General features: G+C 43.3%; 1 protein-coding gene across 2 annotated transcripts in view; it reads left to right on the top strand.

The window, feature by feature from the left end:
- The first annotated feature begins 12,361 nt into the window (after window positions 1-12,361).
- The window catches only part of Nhs (NHS actin remodeling regulator), a 330,223-nt gene continuing 321,759 nt past the window's right edge, over window positions 12,362-20,825 (top strand). For both annotated transcript variants that reach the window (XM_038317187.1, XM_038317185.1), the window contains exon 1: window positions 12,362-12,914. In XM_038317187.1, coding sequence (XP_038173115.1) covers window positions 12,362-12,914 — 553 coding nt within the window. The remainder of the gene's footprint in view (window positions 12,915-20,825) is intronic.

Raw genomic sequence — 20,825 nt, 5'->3', positions numbered from 1 at the left:
AAATAAATAATGGGAAAATATTTGAGGCTATTTACTAAGAGCTATTGCCCAAAAATCTGTTTAAACCTCAGGAAAGTGATTCCAGGGATTTAAGAAGGAGTTTTTGCAAATAGGCAAAAGTCCAGCTGTGTTTATGAAAGGAGACTTTTTGGACAATGAAGGATACAAAGACTTAGGAGTCCTTTTCCTCTAAAGACAACAACAACAGTCGGGCGGTGGTGGCACATGCCTTTAATCCCAGCACTCGGGAGGCAGAGGCAGGCAGATCTCTGTGAGTTCAAGACCAACCTGGTCTATAAGAGCTAGTTCCAGGACAGGCTCCAAAGCTACAGAGAAACCCTGTCTCGAAACTCCTCCCCCCCAAGAAAAAAAAGACAACAACAAAAGCTAGCATGGCTAAGAGTAGCTGTACTTGGTTGGTGGTTCATTTCATTCTAGATTCACCCTGTTTTTTGGTCAGGGCCTGGTTTTGGAACTGCTGGGGAATATGGCTTGAAAAAGAATAAGAAAATGAAGAATGGCTGTCTTGTCCAGGGAATTCTTTAAGTCAGTGAAATCTCAGGCAGAAAATGCTAAAGTGCTCTGCTTAGGGTTCCCAATTTGGAGTCTCAGGCTCCACCCTTTGGATAGTACTCTAACCACAGGGTGCTAATTTCATGCAATTAGAACTCTTTACAGTGATAACTTCTTAAATACAATGTAGGGTTTCTTAGCCCATAAGGAAACACCAAAGTAAACTGACACCTAGTAGTCCCGAATTGATTTTCTTTAGTCTATTTGCATCCTATACAATAACTAGATGCTGGTATGACAATGTAAATATTTTGGTGTTATAAATAAACTAATATCAAAATCATTAGTCAGAAACATGTACTTTTGGAACTCAAAGTTATTTAGTTCAATTCCTGTCTTCTATGGTCTTGACTATTTAAGTATCAAGGTGTTGAGTTTGGAGCCAGATTGTTGTACACAATTCTTGGACTAGAGAATCTCTAAATATAGCTTGATTTTTTTACAGTCAAGGGACTTGCATGGTTTGTTTACTTCACACTTGCTTTAGACTTCATTTCTATTACTGTAACAAATTATCTGAGGCTCGGTCCTTTATAAAGATAAAGTTGTTTATTGATTTCTTTAGCAGGACTGGAGATTGAACCTACCAGTAATGACCTCTCATTAGGACTCACCTCTTAAAGAACCCACTATCTTAATATTGCCACACCTAGCACCAAGCTTCCAAGGCAAGAACATTTGAGGGACATCTCAAATCATATCCAAACTAAAGCAACACCTTCTCATACTCTCACTTGGTTATATACACTTCTTTTTGGTGAGAAAAGAAGAAGAAGTGTAATAAGCCTTAGGGCAGAGGAATTGCAGAGGAACGTGACTTCTAAAGAAAGGTGGTCGTTGCCTTAGGGCTGTGCAATAAAGGAATGGGGAAGAGTAGGACAATGATTGCTTTGAAATACTTAAGACCTATTACCCAGCTGTCTACTAGTAATGAAGGATGGTGTTCTTCCGGCACGCTACAAATTCAGCATCGATTTTTAAGTCCATGTGTGCATCAGTACTGCTTTGTTTGGGAAAATCTCATTGGGTTTTATGTTTGTTTTGAGGTGTTTTTTGGAGAGAAAGAGAGAAAGGGAAAAAAGAGAAAGAGGGCATGAGGTTGGGAAGGTAGGGAAGTGGGGAGAATCTGGAAGGAGGAGTTGGGAGGAGAGAAAACATGATCAAAATATATTGTATGAAAAATATTTTAAATAAAAATAAATGACAATCGTAGAAGAAAATTTCATGTTGCTGTTTCTGAGTCTAACAAATAACATAAATAGTTTTTGCTGACAATAAATGCAAAAAACAAAATAGAAAAAATCATGATGACACTTTCTAAATTTCACACTGTTCCAAAGGCATCCTGATATGTATTTAAACCCAATGGAAAATATTTATTGTTGTTGTTGTTGTTGTTGTTGTTGTGTTTCACCTTAAATTTTCGTTCAATATGAATAATCTTTGTGTATCTTTCCTTAACCAGTAGGTAATTTAGGATCAAGCAAATTGATTTAGGATTAGCAATTAGAACTATTAGGACATTATAGTTGTCAGAAACAACATACCTACTGTGATAGTTTCAATGTAATTGGCCTCCATAAGCTCATAGGGAGTGGCTCTATTAAGAGATGTGGTCTTGTTGAAATAGGTGTGGCCTTTTTGGAGGAAGTGTATCACTGTAGGGTCAGGGTTTGAGGTCTCCTATGCTCAAGCCGTACCTAGTTCAGTTCACTTCCTGTTGCCTGCAGACCAAGCAGTATGAAGGACTCTCAGCTCCTTATTTAACACTGTGTCTACCTGCATTCTGCCATGTCCCGTCAAGAGGATAATGGCTAAACCTATGAAATTGTAAGTCCAATTAAATATTTTCCTTTATAAGAGTTGTGGTGGTCATGGTGTCTCTTCACGGAAACAGAAACCCTAACTAAGACACCTGAATTTATTAATAGCTGAGTGATGGTTGTGCTATAAGCAAACCTTTCAAATTTCTGTTAACTTTAACCTGAACACGGAGTCTTTCTGATGGTTTGTTCAAATGAGGAAATGTAAGTTACATTCTTGATTCAAAAGGGAAAGTGGAGGTGGACGCTATCTTGAATGAAGCTGTCACTAGTAGAGCCATATGCGCAGAATTGGCTGGGGTGGGGTACCAAAGATTTATTGAGGGATTGCTCTCAGAGCAATCAACGAGATGGGAAAGAAGCAAGGGTGGAAGGATAACAAGCTGAGCAAAGGTATAAAGTCTGGAGGCTAACCTCAGCTGGATGCTACTCAGTTTGTTTTGCATTGTGCTATGGAGTTGTTGGCTGTGTGATGCCTGTCTTGAGATGAAATCTTCTAGTTGCTCCTGTGACATTTAGGAAGTCTGCTGGAAGAAGATACAACCGTGAACAGTCAACATCTCTAGCAGTAAGGCTGGGTGCTCTGGCCAGGTCAAAGAAACCCAGAAGGGAGGTCAGTGGTGTCAACCTTCTCCAGACACAATTCCATTTTATGACCTAGAGTACTAGACACACATCTGCACGGAAAGATATTTGTTACTGAACAAACAAGTCTTTAACTATTGCTCCTTAGTTGGAAGAGCAGCTTTACAAGAAAAAGTCACTGCTGAATTTAGTTCACCGATGATTCCTTCATTCCTAGGACAGTTGTAGACACAAAGTAGAGGGTCTTTGTTGTTGTTCTTGTTTGTATTTATGCGAGTGGGGTTTCAAAATGGGGCCTTGTGCGTACAAGGCAAACAGTCTACCACTGAGCTGCATTCCCAACTGTGGTAGGTATTTGTTAAATAACATCTGTGGAACAAACGAACTAGAGACAAAGCCAAAACCTTTGCCTCCCAAGTTTCCCAACACTGTTTGTTTTTATGAATCAATCATATTACTATCACGCAGAGCCTCATCAGTTGCTGACCTAAAGGGAGGATTATTTTTTTTTTGCACTCAGGTGCATATGCCCCCCCCCCCACACACACAGTCAAAATATAATTTTAAAAGAAATTTTAGAAAGACAGAGATTGATTTTCTACACCATACAAGAAATCGAGAGAGGGAGGGGCCTGGAGACAGGCAGGAAGCTAGTTTAACAATTTCTATCTCAGGGGCCATCTCCTTTCACTGTGCCCTACTTCGCACGTGGCTTTCACCCTCATGTGTGGTCGCAGACTGGCCCTCCCACCTCGGTCTGCAATCTGTTGATTCTCCAAGGTCAAAGAAGAGTGAAGCAGCAGAAGGGACAGCACTTGTGTTGGGAAAGCAAAAGTAAGTTGAGGGCTCTAGCCAGTTTTCACGTAGATGTCAAGTGTCCAGAATTGTGTCATCTGCATGGAAAACAGGGTGAGAAGAGAGATGGAGGTCGTGTACGTAGACATCTGTCACTGTCGCAAAATTGCATGAGGCCTATCTATGGGTGCTGAAAAATAAAATAAATATTTCTTCTTTCAATAGTTTCTAAGGCAAAATTAACAGAAAACTTAAAAAGATATTATTTAAAACTCATCCACATTTTGCTTTCAGAGAGTTGGGATTCTCTCCAATGTCAACAGCAAGAAAGTATTTTTAAACACAGTTCAAAAGAGATCAGGATGAGGTTGTAATGGAGACCCTTGCTTATCACTTCTTCTTCTTCTTCTTCTTCTTCTTCTTCTTCTTCTTCTTCTTCTTCTTCTTCTTCTTCTTCTTCTTCTTCCTCTTCCTCTTCCTCTTCCTCGTCCTCTTCCGTCTCTTCTTCTCCTCCTCTCCTCCTCTCCTCCTCCTCCTCCTTCTTCTTCTACTTCTTTTAACAATAAGATTCATGGATGATTGTTTCTTTTAATCCTAACTGCCTGGTATATCATCTATGTGCTGGTCAGGGCATCAGGTGGTCAGTTTTAACGTCTTTTCTTCTTCAGTACAAAATTCAGGCTCCTGCAAGGTTTCTGTCTGTGTAACCATTACTATGAAAAACTCCTAGGTGCTGCCGTGCTTCATGGAGAGTCTTGTGTTTCTTTATGGAGATTATTCTTTATTTCCAGATTCTTATTGAACCCATTATGAGATCGTTGAGACAGGATGAGAAATAAAAATGACTATTTTTTTGTACTGGGCTGTTATTCCTAGATCTTTACAGTTGAGGTGGAGAAAGAAAACACCTCAACAAAAATAATTTAAGAGGCATGGCTGGTTGGTTGTCTCACATCTGATCCCAGGAGTCCTGTAGCTCATGCATAAATATGAAAGCAGCTACATAAATTCAGTGACATTTTTAGTGAAAAAACTCTTGCTGACAGAATCACCTTTCCCATCAAGGCTGATCTTGTGTATAATTGAATGCCTGGCCCTTGTGGTAAAGTACCTCTTGCCAAGAGTCTGCAATTTTATTTACTGCCTTCTTCTCATAATGGTTGCTCATGCTGGCTTTGAAATGCTATGTTGAACTTTTTGTGTTTCGTTGTCCTCCATTCATTAAATTGGCTGTACATCTTGGTTGTATTCACACCAAATCAAATATCCCGACCCAAAAATGTTTCTGTAACACAGTTTTTCAAGGACAGGACATCATTTCACAACTGTATTTAAATTTTGATTCTCTCTCTCTCTCTCTCTCTCTCTCTCTCGGGTCTCGGTCTCTTCTCATCTCTCGTCGTCGGTCTCTCAGTCTCTCTCTCTCTCTCTCTGTTTGGTGTGATGTGTGTCTGTGTCTGTGTAGTGCACCCAAGTAGTTGCCAAGAAGGACAACCTTTCTAGAAGGATTTTTTTTTCTTCTCCATGTTGTTCCTGGAGAGGGGGAATCTCAGACTGTCAGACGGTGGCAGCATTAGTACCAGAAAATTTGCCAGCTGGGCAGAGTTGAACCGTACAAAACAGATTTTTGAATCATCAGTGCTGAATTAGGATTGAGTCCTTCCCCGACAAAGACGGAGACTCCTTCGCTGTTGCTGATTGGCTAGATGTTCTTTTGTTGTTGTTTTGTTTGTTAGAACCTTCTGAATGGAATATCATCCAATATCCCTGAGACTTTCCCGTGGTGATGTTAACTTGTTATACACCCACATAACACACTTTATCCTCTGGTTTTCTTATTAGATTTACCAACAGTCCATTGTTGTACCATTAATATTTAATGACCCAGGAAGAACACATTATTATACAACTCTTGGCAAAACCAGTCCTGGTGTAGAAAAGTCATTAAACTTCAGGAAGTTTTAGCTTTTTTGCACCCTATTTCTTATTCATAATGCAAGCTTTCTATTCTTCTCAGACCTCCTGATGTTTTAAAAGAAATAGAAAGAGTAAAAAGGGGGCAGGGGGACCAGAAAGACACACAAATCAAGCAGAGTCATTTCCAGTGCCTGCACTTACATCAGTGATTAATCAAACTAATGGGGAGTTCTAATTCGGTGCTTTGCTACCCTGAAGCCCTGTAATTGCGGTGTCTCTGAATCCAAAGGAAACACGTTGTGCTCTGCATGCCCAGGCACATAGCTTTTAAATCTTCATAACTCTGTAATTACTACAGTGCTTTCCTTCAAATCTGGCTCAATTTCACTTCCCTAATGAGCACCACAATCTTGATAAAGTTTGAAGTTTGCTGCCTCTACTGTTCACAAGGACTCCATCCCAGACTGATAATGTGAGTGGCAGATTTTACTCTTTCAAGTTCCCCTCCAAAAGAGCTGATTGATTTCAGGACCACCATCGTCACAAGCACTTCTTCTGGTTTAAGGCCAGAGCTGAGTGTTTTCATCAGAGAGGGGCTCTTACAAGAGCAAGTTTTAAACAGTTAAAAGGGAGGGGCACAGGAGAATTATGAACCCCTGGAGAATGGCTGTTTAGTTTTATTAGTGCCATGTGCCCTAGAGACTGTGGTTCATCTTACCCAGTTGAAGACTTTCCTTATAGCAAACGTATTTCAAAAGAAAAAAAAACCTTCCACTTCCTCTTTATAAACTCAGCCCTACAAAGAGGCAAACTTACAAGCCAGCTTTCAAAACACAGCAACCGATTTTCCCACATTCTTCCTGTACTGCCTGGTTTTCAGGGTTTTTTTTAAAGACATGTTGGAATGCCATTTAATAATTCTGTCACGAGTGAATCTTCTCATGCAGCTGTTTGGATGTTCTTGTTTCACCATGCAGTAAAGCTTGGGCTCTGATGTTGTCTTCAGGTATCTAAGTTGTGAAAACCACACCGAAGTCCAGGTTGCTTTTAGAATCTCTGCTCCAGTCAGCATCCCAGACACTGCTAATTGCTCTGAGATTCTGGATACTACTTAATTTCTATCTCTATTGTAGCTTGTCTGACTTGGCCCTACAATTCTTTGTTTACACGTCTGCCTACACCACCAGACTGTACCTTTTCAAGCAATGTTTGTGCTTTCTTTACTTTTTATATGCCTAGCACCTCACAGAGGTTCCCAAGCACAATGAATGTTTGCACCCAGTCAATGGAAGCATCCTGCAAAGTCTGTTATACAAGCAGAAGGATGATATGTGAATGAAACTCCATTGTTGCTCACTATCACCATCTGCTTTAACTCTGTCAGTTCATTTGAATTTTGTATTCACAGTTCTGACTAAATCCAGACTTGGCATGTTTAAAATTATATTCAGTTGTAAAATGTAAGGCTACGATTTTTGAAGATAAGAACTTCTAACACTGAAATCGATGAGTAGTCAATGGCTCTCTACACAGGAAGATAAAAGGCTGGTTGCAAGAGTGTTTGGATCGACAGTCTTCAGCATTTGGGGAAAACCATTTAATGTCATTCATTTTTTCTTCTGGCAATGCTCCTTTTTCTGTAAAATGCTGACAGAAACTCCTATATTTCAAATTTGATAATCTAAACGAAGCTCTTTGAGGAAGAAAAGTATCAATTAAAACAAAGGAAACTTCCAATAGCAGTATATTGTCTTTATCTCCCTTTTAAATTATGCTCAGGATGATTATCTATGAATCTATCTATGCATCTATGCATGTATCTATGTATCTATCTATCAATCATGTATTTATCTGTCTGTATGTATATATGTATGTATGTGTGTAGATTTACTTATTTTTATGGGGACTTAATATCTTAATGTATTAATGAATACAGTTTTTCCTGGGGACTCACGAGCATTATAAAATGTCAAATTCAAGGTTGTTGTTCCTATATATAGGAAAAGAACTCTGTGAAGGCTTTTTTTTTTATAGCATAATGGTTATGCTATAAACCACACCTATGCAAGCATGTAGGGTTCCTCAGTCAAGATGCCTTACAACTTGGGCTTTCTAGCCTTCTTCTACCACTCAGTAAAGCTAAGGGGGAAAAGGAGTTAGTAAATCCCAGAATCAACAGCTAACTGACATTTAATGTGGGGAAATCTCTTGGAGAGCCTGAAGGTGGTGCCTGCTGGTACAGGAAGAAGAGAAGTGAGGCATAAGGCATCTTCCACATGCCTTATGCCCACTTTGAGTATGAGTTCGTTCCGGATGCTTAGAGGATCTCTCTTCTTTAGTTTTTATTTCATACTGTGGTGTCTTTTGTACTGTATGTATATGTAGAATAAGTATAGGTTAACTATGAACTCTCAGAACTTCTGTGCTTCAGTGTGAACCACAAGACTCTCTCCAATTTTCCCTGAAGGCCACCTCTCCTGTCTTTTACCACATTACTGTCAAATCTGTTTTTCTCCTTCCCAAAACTCTGCCAGCATCACATTTATGTGCGAACCATGTCCTTTTGCTTCAAAATTGTGATATCGTTACATAAGCGGAATATATGTTTCTTATACACGGAACAGTTTGGGTAACGTAGGTTGCAATGGAATGCTCATAATTTTCCCCAATAAAGTTAATGGAATTTTTAAAAACTTAACAGCTTTTTACTTAGCAGCATGGCTTTTAGGAGTGAGTTGCAGTGATTAAGCTAGTAATAGGGACAATTGGATACAGGAAGGGGGACTTTAGTCACTGCAATTAAATGATTATGCCAACACACCCCACACATCTCCTGACATTTCTTACATAAAAGAAATAGTTTGCACCAATAATAATGCTGATGTGCCATAGATGGTGACCTACTAAATCAGGAAATTTTGGAGAAGAAGCTTTGGGTTCTTAGTGCTTTGTAAATCCTTACTTCCTATTGGACTGGAAAAGGCCAAGTGATGCTTGGGGCATGGTGATGCAGTCAGGATATTTCATTTAGTTTCATAATGTTTATACTGATCACACATTTGAGGAAACTGTGCTACCTTTTGAACTATGTGACTGACTGCCTGGCTTTAGGCATTTTAAGATGCTTTTTTTCCCATTTTCATTTTGGTAATAACAGATAGGAAAGGGAATATATGCACTTGGATTGTGTGTGTGTGTTAGAGAGAGACAGAGAGAGATAGAGAGACAGAGAGACAGAGAGACAGAGAGAGAGAGATCAGGCAAGAATACTACTAGGCATAACACTCAAAGTTCAGATAGTAACTTTTACTGTGATTTTAAAAAACAACTTTCAAATTTTATTTTGTTCATGTGTGTGCACTCACTATGGCAATTGTGTAGGGGTCAGAGGACAACTCAGTGGAGTCAGTTCTTGCCTTTTATCATGTATCATAAAAATCATATCTTTAGGTTTGGTGGCATCTTTACCCAGTGAACCATTTCACCAGCTACAGCAGCCTTGTCATTGTTAGAGGAATCTTTTTGTCAGAAAGCTCAGAGTAAATGCAATTCGGGATCTGAATAATACACAACCTGGGTTGGGGGTATGTGAAAACTCAGTCATTGGCTGTATACCCCATTGGGATTACATGTGGTTGCTATGTGTTGTCAGGGAGAGGCATGAACACAGGAGGGGCTTGAGGTACAAAGGGAAAGGATGGGACTAAGAAGCTCTCTCGAAGCTGCCCTGTAATAGACAACAGGATTTTTAGGTAGTGTTACTAAAGTCTAGCAATCACACTGTTTTCTAAAGATGTGTTTATTCTCAACAACAAACTGAGAAATGAGAAAGTGTCAACACGGCATATTAATGAACACGATCATTTGTATTGGTTTTATTTTGGGTGACATTGAAAGAAACTATCTTGGAAACATCACAGGGGACCACCAAAGGAAAAAGAGGGAACGCTGAGACTCAAGGTCTTCTATTTTATTTTATTTTTTTTTTTTAGCTAAACGGCATTGTTAGCACAAGAGTAGGATTCTAGGAGAGTAAAAAGAGTCCCTCCTTTTGTACAGTTGAATGGAGCTTTGATTTGCTTCCTGATCCTGAATCTGTGCTAGTCACTTTAGGCTAGATACTCAGATAGCTAGCCTGTTGTTCAGCTTAAATACCCTTGCAATCTTCCTTCTCCTCTACTTTGTCCGCCGCCCCCGTAATATCACTCTGACTGATCCATAAAAGGAATCCATCAATAATCTCAAACCCCATTCAGGAGTGAAAGCCACATAGTGTTCATTCACTGGATGTGCAGGTGGATTGGGTTAATAGGATAGCTCTAGATATGTGGCCCTAACTGAAGGCAGGGCAGACAGCTGTCAATAAGCTTCCGAAGTGGATGCCTCACACACTCTTCTACTCTTCTTTATTCTTCAGTGTAGTCAGGGTAGAGTCCGGTTTATCCACCTAGCAGAATTCTTGTTCAGAATTTGGAACATGTTAAAAGGTGCCAGGCTACATTCTAAATTGGCCAGCTCTCTGGATTTGTGATATAAAGAACACATGCTGAATAACAGCTCAAAAACATTCTCTTTCTTTCCCTTTCTATTAGGAAACAAAACCAAATTTAAAGTAAAGTTGTAAGAACTGCACAGTGAACTACAATCCGCCTTTTGCTTGGACTCACTATTTTGGTCACTATTTACCTCTTTGCTTATCATACTAATTTCCTTATCGTTGTCACCACCACCACCAAATCATTGTTACCCAATCATTTATGTGGACTTTACAGACATTATGCCCCTTTACCTCCAAAACCCCAGCCTTCATCATCTTTTATGAGCAGGGATATTCCTTCACCAATACTTTTGTTATTATTATTATTATTATTATTATTAGTAGTAGTAGTAGTAGTAGTAGTAGTAATAGTAGTAGTAGTAGTAGTAGAGGAAGATGGTCGCTGTTAAAGCCTTTGTGACTAAAGTGTAGGCTGATTCCAAGTGCTGAGTGTTATGCCCTGTATGGTATCCCTGTCAAGGCAGGGAGCACAGAGGGCACACCACTGCATGTCTAGAGGTCTTTATTGATGCCATAAAACATATTTTTTCTATGTTCTCTTTAGATACATGGAATGAAAATAGCATTCTCAAGATCTGGCTTGTGGCCTTAAATTTTATTTATTTATTTATTTTACAGTATGGATTGTGGAGAGATGAAAGGTTTGTTTTGTTTTGTTTTTGTTTTTGTTTTTTTAAAAAAAACAATTCTTAAACTGCTTTTAGGTTTACAGCTGCCACCAGTCAGCCTGCACATTACTGCAATTGAAAATGTATGCCTTTTAAGAAATTATACTTTTTAGTTAACCAAAGGGAAAACTTTCCATTCTTCTGTGAATCATCATGTCTCCCATGGGGAACTTTAAGAACCCTGTGTTGGATTAACACAGTAGGGTGACAAGGAGGTAATCCAATTCATTTCACTTAATGTGCAATGAATTTTGCAAGCAATTTTCTGGGGGGTTTGCTCACTCATCATTTGGGTCTCATTCATGATGTTCTGGAGAAGAAGGATCCCAGAGCAGACCAAAGAAGGATACCAGAGAAATGTATAAACCAACAGCACCTGGGCCACTCTTGCCACGTGGGAATGCACCCATGCTGCGTCACCCTCCCCAACTATCTCGGAGAACACAGCTCCTGGGGCACTTTAAGGAGCAGCCCTGTTTCCCCCTCTAAGAACCAAAATACTTGACAGAGCTGGAATTCTATGGAGCGACTTGCTCCAACACGAATCCACAGCATCCCCAATACTTTCCTCCCTCTGAACTGGCTACCAGCACCCACACTCTTAACTTGAGAACTCCCAACCCCCACCTCTCAGACAGTCTCAATTCTAACCTCTGAGATGTGTGTGAGAAAGTGTCTGGGCACAGGAACGCACCAGGCGCGGTCCGGCCACCAGTGACTCCCAGCGGCCGCACAGGGCGCTGCGCCCCACTCCGCCCTGGCCTCCCCCGCCCGGCGTCCTCCCTGCCGCCCCCGCGCCGCCTCCTGAGCCAGGGCTGGAGGCGGATTCCTCTGTCCGGGTTTTCAGAGCGCCTTTCCGAAACCTCCTCCCCGCCCAGAAAGGGAGAGAGATCCCAGGCGCAATCGCTCCCCGGAGCGGCCGAGGGGCGCGCGGGAGAGGCCTGCGCCGGGGTACTTTCAAACTGAGGCGCGCGCACACACTCACACCCACCCACCCACCCATCCACACACGCGGACACACACACACACACACGCGGACACACACACACACACACACACACACGCGTACACCCATTTATATAGGTGGCGGCAGTGGCCAGGGCGGCGGCAACGGGCTCAGGAACGATGGAGCTGAGCCAGCTGACCCCGGTTGGAAGCAAGTGAGGAGGACCCAAGCACACCCCGAGATTTCTCTGCCCAGCGCTTGTCATCTTTCCTAGACAGCCGTGCACCCGGAGGAGGACAGGTCGGACTAAGCTGTGAAGGAGAGGGTGGGGAAGAGGAGGAGGCCAGGTGAGCAGAGGAGCCCTTGGTGTGTCTGGACAGCCCGGTGCGTTCCTTGCCGGACTCCTGCCCTCTTCTTGCTCAGGTGGGCGCGCCAGGTCCCTAGCTTAGAAGGGACACTCAGAGGAGAACGGAAAGTCGCGGCCCGGCTGTGCGGGATGCCTTTCGCCAAGCGGATCGTGGAGCCGCAGTGGCTTTGCCGGCAGCGGCGCCCGGCTCTCGGCCCAGAAGAGGACACAAGTGGAGGTAGCGTTGAGCCGCCGCCCCTGCAGCCGCCTGGCCGGCGGGAAGAGGCCGAGGCACCGGGGCCAGAGGAGCCTCCCCGTGTGCCCCCTGTGCCTCTCCCACTGCCACCACCTCCGCCGTCTTTGCCGGCGCCGGCCGAGCAAGCTCAGCAGCCACCGGACGAGGCGCGCGAGGCCGGGGAGGAGAGCGTGGCTGGGGTCCCGGAGGCAGCATCCGCCACGGGCGAGGCGTCCACGGCTACGGCTGAGGCTATGCTGCTCATGCTAGATCTGTGCGCCCTCAGCAACGCTGCGCTGGCCAGGGTCCTCCGGCAGCTCTCAGACGTGGCCCGGCACGCGTGCAGCCTCTTCCAGGAGCTCGAGAGCGACATCCAGGTTACTCACCGCCGCGTCTGGGCGCTTCAGGGCAAGCTCGGCAGCGTGCAGCGCGTCCTCAGCACGTTGGACCCCAAGCAGGAGGCAGTGCGTGAGTACCAGCGCCTTCTATCCTCCAGGGTACTAGGCTCCAGCGCCGCACCCTCTTGCAGTCCCCACTTGCCTCGCCGCAATCTCAGCCCCGAGGCGCGGCGCCTGCTGCAACTTGCACCTTACTCTTGCTTTCTTTCCCCTCTTCCGCTCTGAGATCCACACCAGTCAACCCGGGTTGAGTAGGTAGGGTGGCCCCTGGCCGATGCAGGGATACAGGCACCGAGAGTAAAAAGTTAAAAGGACGGCCTCTCAACTCATAGACATTCGTGGTGTTGAGAACGGGCAGGAAGCGAGCATTTAGGAGGCAGACAAGAGGTAGAGAGAGTCTGTCATTTACCAGTGGGACATATATGCCTTTCATGTCCTTGGGAAGAGGGAGGGGTGCAACTCCTGTAGCTTCTAGGAGCCAGCCACAGGGTTACACCATTGGGGGCTTCAGTAGTAGGTGTCCTTTTAAGATGTCTGTGGGAGACAAGCTGCTTTGTCACACTTTTGTGACCTCGGGTGCTCCGGACTCATGCCTTTGGAAGGTGTGTGACCTAGTCCAGCATCACTGGCTGGCTGCCTAGAATAAACTCCAAGGTGCTCTAGTAATAACCCTGGGACCAGCAAAGGTCTTAGTGAGGGAATGGAGGGGAGGAATGCCTGGGGGTGGGAAAGAGATCTCTGACCGTCTTTTCTGTCCTGAGTAACCTAGGGCTCTTAATGAATGCCTCTTTGGAGTATCTGTTTTCTGAGCATCCTGCGGGCTCTTCTTCCTCTGCCTTGGTTCCTTGTCGCACAAATCTAGACTTAGGTGTGAACCGGTCCAGCCAGGCAGGTTGCAGTGAGAGGGTGAGGAAGGAGATCTAGAAGACCCCTGGGCATCTTCACTGCACAGACTTCACTCTTGCAACACTGCAAACGTTCTAGAAAGTAGTCTCTGTTAACTACTCTAAGGGCCATTCACTCCTCCCCCACTGGTGCACTGTCTCCCAAACTTGGCAGCTACAGAATCATTTAGAAAACCACCCAGGCGGTGGACAAGAGTGCTGGATTGGCACGTGGGTCCTTTGGTTCCTGGTTCAGTTGAGATGCTCTGGGGGAAGGTGATGTCAGCGGTTATGACTTACGTAAGAAGCCTTTTCTGTTGCTGCAGTGGCTGCTCTGGTGTGAGGTGGTCACTGAGTGCTGTGCCAGGCAGAAGAGCTTAGCAGTGTACTTCCCAGGAGGACTTCCATGCACCTCTGTTGGGCAGCCCAGCCCAGCCTCTTGGCCAGGCCTGCTGGCCTAGCCATTCCTTTCCCTCACCCCTTCCTCCCTGGAAGAACCCTTTGAACCCCGCCCCAGGAATTCACTGCTTTTCTGCAATAACAATAATAATAAGCGTAATGAATAAATGATGTGCCCGATCAGCTTTCGCAGCTATAAAAGACCTGGAGTTGGGTTAATGACTAGTTGTTTAAAAGGGCAATTCCGGGGATGAGTTCTGGAAAGAATTAGGATTGCCCTAGGCCAAGTCGTATTTTACTTTGGGGACTGGAAATGAGCACTTTAATCCTGCCTCCTTTTTACCCCAAACCACCCAGCAGGGACAGGCCCTTCACTTTCAACAGTGCTGATATTTGGGTAGTGCGGTTAGGGGGAAGTGGTGACTTCACTTCAAAAGAACTGGAGGGAAGTTCTGCAGACGGTTGAATGGTGCATACGTTTTCCACGTGCACGTGTGGCACAAACATAGCTCTTAAACACAATTTACACTGCCAAACTAGCACACTCCTCACTTGCCTTTCTATTAGTGGCACCAGGTAGGCAGTTATGGATCTAGGATCTAATAGTCCCTTCAAGCCATTTTCACTATCAGAGTATAAACAAATGGGAAATGGAGTTAGGGAATCATTAGTGTATTGATGTTCATGTATACTTATACATGAATAAATAAAGATGGCCTAATCTAATACCCAGGGAAGGTCTTAAAATTAATCATTTAAAATACTTTCTTCTAAAATGTTCTATTAACTATTATCACTATTGTGGTGGGGGGCACGTGGAGATCAGAGGGCTCCTTTGTGGATTCAGTTCTCTTCCTCCACTATGCACATTCCAGGGACAGAACGCTGGTCACCCAGGCTTACTTGGTGGAGCTGCCTCACTGGCCCGTCTCTTCAGTTTTGTTTCCCCTAAAATGTTTTCTTAATACTTGGTGTCCCGTCTTCTCTCTTCTCTTATCCCTTTCAATGTAGGATGGCACTGTTCTTGTCATAACCTCTGAGAGTAAAGGTACAACATTTTGCATCTTACTTTGACTTTCCCAAACTTCAGAGCCCGAGGCAGGGATTTCTATGCGAGTAGTTTGAGAGGGAGTCCACAGAAGCACATGGAGGGAGTGGGGAAGTGAAGCAGGAAGGGTAGAAACTGAAGCTTGTTGTGAGGGCGTTATTACTGCAGACACTTTGGATTCAGCCTCACCTGAGACCCTGACTGGTGTGCCATGTCAGATGCCCTTCACTAGGAAGAGGGGAGGATGAAGAGGCTGGAATGCTTCTGCGCTGATTCTCCCTGGGTAGATGGGAAGCGGCACCTGAGCAAAATTATCTGACGTCTAGGGCCAGCCCCATATATGATTCGAGCATGTCCCTGGGGGTCGGATAGCTATGAAAAGCCTGTAGTTGTACACATGTGTGTCTTCAGGGGTTCTCTTGGGAAGACAGAAGGGCTGATCAGAACCCCGGTGGTATCGACTGTGTTGTGCACCCCCCCTTTATGGTTGCTCCAGCCTGAAGGTATTTCAAAGGGAAAAGGTTTCTTATTTTTGTCTGTGCCTCTATACCTCCATTTTTGTTTTCCTTCCCAGATCACACACTTTTCTTGCTGCTCTATCCTCAGGGCTGCTTCCTGGTGCCCTGACTCATGGTAGGGGACTTTTGGTGACTGGCCTGATCTGATATACACCTCTGTGAAGTCACTTTTGAGGCAAGTTTGGACTGGTAAGGTAGTTGCTATCTAGTCAACTAGTACTGGGGACTAGAAATAAGGAGGAAGTGGTCAGATTCTGAACTCACTCATTTTGGAAATATAATGGATAGGACTTACTGAGTAGATTAGGTACAGGTTATGAGAAAAAGTAATTCAGATGTCAGACGCGTAGCTTCCTTTGCTTCAATAATTCAAAGCAGGTGATGACATTTACAGAAATACAGAAGGCTACTGGGAAGGTGGACATTTTCATCTGAAGAGAATGTAATCCGTAGCTTTCTGTTTGAGCCCTGTTAAGTTGGAGGTGATGGGTTAGATGTGTGAGGTGAAAACCTAAGAGAAAAGCCCAAGCTGGAGATGAAGATGTGAGATAGGAAGATGAAGAAGGGCTTGTGACACCTCGGAGCTAGGGACAGCAGAGACAGGAAAGGAGCATGGTACTTGCAGAAAGGTACCAATTGTTAGGCATGCTTAAATTTCCCAGAAGGGAAGAAACTGGTGCTCATGCCCAGGGGAGCCTGACTTTGAGTTTCATAGGAGAAGAGAAAGAATAAAAAAGAACATTCAGCAGTCTAGGAGAGTTGGATGTTGTGCTTCACATCAGTAACTTGCAGCCATTCTGGACTAGACACACACACACAACACACACACATACACACACACACACACACACACACACACACACAGAGAGAGAGAGAGAGAGAGAGAGAGAGAGAGAGAGAGAGAGAGAGAGAGAGAGAGAGAGAGATCCTGCTTCATAAAAGAAACAAAACAAAACAAAACAAAACTAGGGCTACATGTAAGCCAGTGGTTAGAGCTCGTTTAGCATGTACAAAACCCTGGGTTGGATGCCAGTGCTGAGGAATAAAAATCTAGAATGAAGATCAGGATAGTGTGATACAGTGGAAGCCAAAAGGAGGTGGGGGGGGCAGAGTACATGCTTCGCATGTGTGTAGGAGTGGGGTAGAGAAAGAAGAGGATCGGTCGAAGAGGAAATGGCAGTGACTGGTGACTCTTGTAAAGAGTTTTGCTTTGAAGGGAAGTAGAGAACTGGAGTAGAGGTTACACGAACACACAGTATGAACGGGAAACTTCTTTAGGTATCAGCATGTTGGACATGCTTGGTTTCCAAAAAGAGCGGGAAATTGGTACCAGGAAAGAGATCTGGACAGTTATGAAGTCCTTGGGAAGCCAAGGTGGAGTAAGATGAAGATACATCTGGAGGGAAAGTGACAGATCGGGGCCGAAAGGCAGATAAGGTGAGCTGGTGGACTGACAGCGGTGGAGGTGGAGCTGGGTGTTTCCCCTTGCCGTTTAAAAAATGACCTCTATTTTCTCCATGAAGTAAGTGATGAGATCATCAGCTGAGAGGGTGTTGGCAATGTGAGGAGAGAAGTCAAGGTGTGAATAGGCTGTCTCGGGGGAGTGTGGATGCAGTAAGGAAGTGTAGTGGGATTATCCGGCTGCACCAAGAGCCTTCTCAGATTTACGGCCATAAACGTGAAGTCCAGCCTTTGAGTCGCTAACACCTGAGGCTTAGGAATTACTTCACGGGACTCAATGCCAAACTGTGCATCCTTAGACATTTCGTGTTGATGGCCTTTTGGATACTGCTACTTACATTTAGTTACTGAATTTTTTTAAGAGAAATTTGCATTAAGCCTGATATTCCTATGTTTTGTTTATTCTTTAAAAAAAAAAGCACGCCGATTCTATGTGCTTGTGCCAGTGAATTTTCACAAAACAGATAACTCAAGGGAGAACTCGTCGGATCAAGACAACACATCGTTTGTCCTCTTCCGGTCACTCACCTCCTAGGGTCGCATGCCCCTGACTTTCTCTTCCAATGACTAGATTTATATAAAACTTTTGGACTTCCCGTAAGTGCTTGCACACTTCTTAGTGTCTACATTAGTCATTCAGCATTACACTGTAAGGATCTTCCATGTTGTGCATGCATAATGATTGTTCATTGTCTTGCGCATGAAGTTGTGGGTATCTACCATAGTTTGCTGACCCATTCTCCTGACGATAGACATTTGTTTCTATTTTAACTCTACAGTCATAAATGCTTTTTGCTACATGCCTTCTGTATTTGTAGTTTTTGAAATAAGGGACCATATATCCTAGGCTGGCCTGGAACTCGATATGGAGGTAAGGATGATCTGGAATTCCTGATCCTTTGTGTTGGGATTAAAGCTAGCATACCTGGCTTTGGGCAGTACTGAGGATCAACCCTAGGGCTTAGTCATACTAGGCAAGTACTCTACCAACTAAGCTACCTCCAGCCCCTCTCCGTGTCTTTTCGTGAGCATATTTATATCCAACTGACTGGTATGCATCTAAAAGTGGGATTACTGTGGCAAAGGGGATAGGTACGTTTGGCTTTAATATATGCCACCTGACTGTTTTCTAGCTGCGTGCATTGCTTTATGTTCCCAGGAGTTCCCGTTGCTCTACATCTTCACCAGGACTGGAATCTTTTAAGTAACAGTTACTCTGGCAATAATGTAATAAAACCATAGTAATTCTAAGCTGCATTTTGGATAGCTTTTGAAATTAACATTTTTGTGTTTTAAAATTCAGTTTGGATATCCTTTTTTTTTTTTTTCTGAATGAGGAGTTCAAGGCCTTTACTCCATCCTATTGTCTCACATTATTCCATGAGTCGTCAGGACTGACCCCTTACAGTCAGTGAGAATTTTAAACAGAGTTAGAATTTTCTTTTTGCTACTTCTCCCTATTTTCCTTTACTCCATGTCTCATTCGGGTTTCTATTGCGAGATGAAACACACTGACCCAAAAGCAAGTTGGGGAGAAAGGGGTCTATTTGGCTTACACTTCAGCATTGCTGTTCATCACTGAAGGGAGTCAGGACAGGAACTCAAATAGGGCAGGATTCTGGAGGCGGGAGCTGATATAGAGGCCATGGAAGGATGCTACTTACTGGCTTACTCCTTATGGCTTACACATCTCCTGCTTTCTTATAGAACCAGGATACCAGCCTGGGGATGAACTCAACCACAATGGACTAGGCCCTCCCTGTCAATCACTAATTGGAAATGTTCTTACAGCCGGATCTTATGGAGGCATTTTTTCTCAGTTGAGGTTGTTTCCTTTCAGATAACTCTAGTTTGTGCGTCAAGTTGACCTAAGACCAGCCAGCACATTCCATTAAATAATCATGGGACAAGGCTGAAAAGAGAGTTTTGATGGGTAGGGTGCTTACATGAAAACCTGAGTATTTGAAATCAGTCTCAGAACCCATGTAAAACTCTGGATGTATTGGCACATGCTTATAAGCTTAGCACTGGGACGCAGAGACAGGAAAACCCCTGAGGCTCTCTTATCAACTAGCCTACCTTCCTATGTGAGTTTCGGGTCTATGAGAAAAAACTGTCTCAAAAGAACAAACAGGGGAATGGTTCTTGAGGAACCATGCCAGAGGTTGACTTCTGGCCTCCATACACTTGATTACACTTGTGCACACAGACAAATGTACACAAACATGCATACACACAGAAGCACACACAAAATCATGGAATTCGAGGTTTGTGTGCTCTTCTACTGAAACAGGATAACAACGGGTGTGATGGCACAAAACAGCAATTACAAAATTTCTTGAACATGATTGTTTATATTTAGTAATAAACCAAATAAAATTAACGAAGTTGAAATGGGTTTTCAATGTAAGAACTTTATTATAGGTTTGAGATTTGTTGAAACAGCATTCAAATAGTACTCTGACTGGACAACAGCCATGGTATGACCCAGAGGGCAGAGATCCCGTGTAGCTCATTTTTTATGAGTGACTAAGACAGATATAGGCAATTCTGTTTTCTCATGTAATGCCCCATCTCTCAGCCATTAATGAGTTGAGAAAGAGGGTCTACATTTAACTAAGAAAATTATCTGTGAATATAGGCATCCCTATTCTGAAAAAATAATTTTTAAGTGTTTAAGGTCCTCAAAAGAAATAGGCCAAGCATAAATGTTAACTTGGCAGGTATGGTAGTGGTTCATGCCTGTAATCCAAGCTTACAGGATGTCAAGACTGGAAGATTTAATTTTTAGGTCATTTTGGACTGTGTGGTCGGTCTCATATTCTCTCTCTCTCACACACACAGAGTTAATTCTTAATTTAATAAGAGTCACAGAATTTGGGGGTCTTAAGTTTGGAAAAAATTCTTAGTAAACTTATAGAAATACACTTCCCATCCAGAAATGTCCCAAATGGTAAGTCCCGTGAGACCCCTGGCATTAGAGAGTGGCCAACCCTATCTTGATTTTACTGCTGGATGGTTCTTGTGCTTATACGGTCCTTATCTACACCGGCATCACATCTTTTTGTAATACTAGCCTTTTGTCCTAGTTCTGCCGCTGAAACTGTGTAGCATCGACTTTTAATCTCTTTTCCAGTCTCTTTAAGCAGCGGTAGGTTTATGTCTATGGTTTCTCCTAAACTTTCTTCATGGAAGGTTAGATGACTTCAGTTACTTAGATCCCCCAGTGAAGTTTTCTAGTTCTGCTTTTCCTGGTTGCCATATGTTTCAGGCGCAGAATGTGAAGAGACCTATTTCTTCTGTTTCTATCAGTAATTAGGACTAAAGTGGCCTTTGTTTTAACCATCATACTATGCTGCTGATTAACTATTGCTATTGTGCCCCCGTCAATTTCCTTGTTTAACGTGGTAGAATTTAAACTTGAGATTTCCTTGATTCTGTGTATAGTTAATATTTTGAGCTTAAATGTTGTGAGACTCTTCCGTTGTCTTTGTTAAACTGAATCTTGCTGGCTTTGCTCTTTCATTTCCAATCAGTGGTGATGGTTTTAATGTCTTGATTTAATTGTCAGCTAGTGCCCCCAACATTTGTTCTTTGCAGCTACTACAAACATGATTCTATGACATCACCCACATCTCGGATAAAATTATTGTTCGGATGGACTCAAGGAC

The sequence above is a fragment of the Arvicola amphibius genome, chromosome X, assembly GCF_903992535.2.
Source record: "Arvicola amphibius chromosome X, mArvAmp1.2, whole genome shotgun sequence".
Taxonomy (NCBI): Eukaryota; Metazoa; Chordata; class Mammalia; order Rodentia; family Cricetidae; genus Arvicola; species Arvicola amphibius.
Note: the sequence above shows the minus strand (reverse complement) of the source record. Positions and strands in the feature narration are given on the sequence as shown.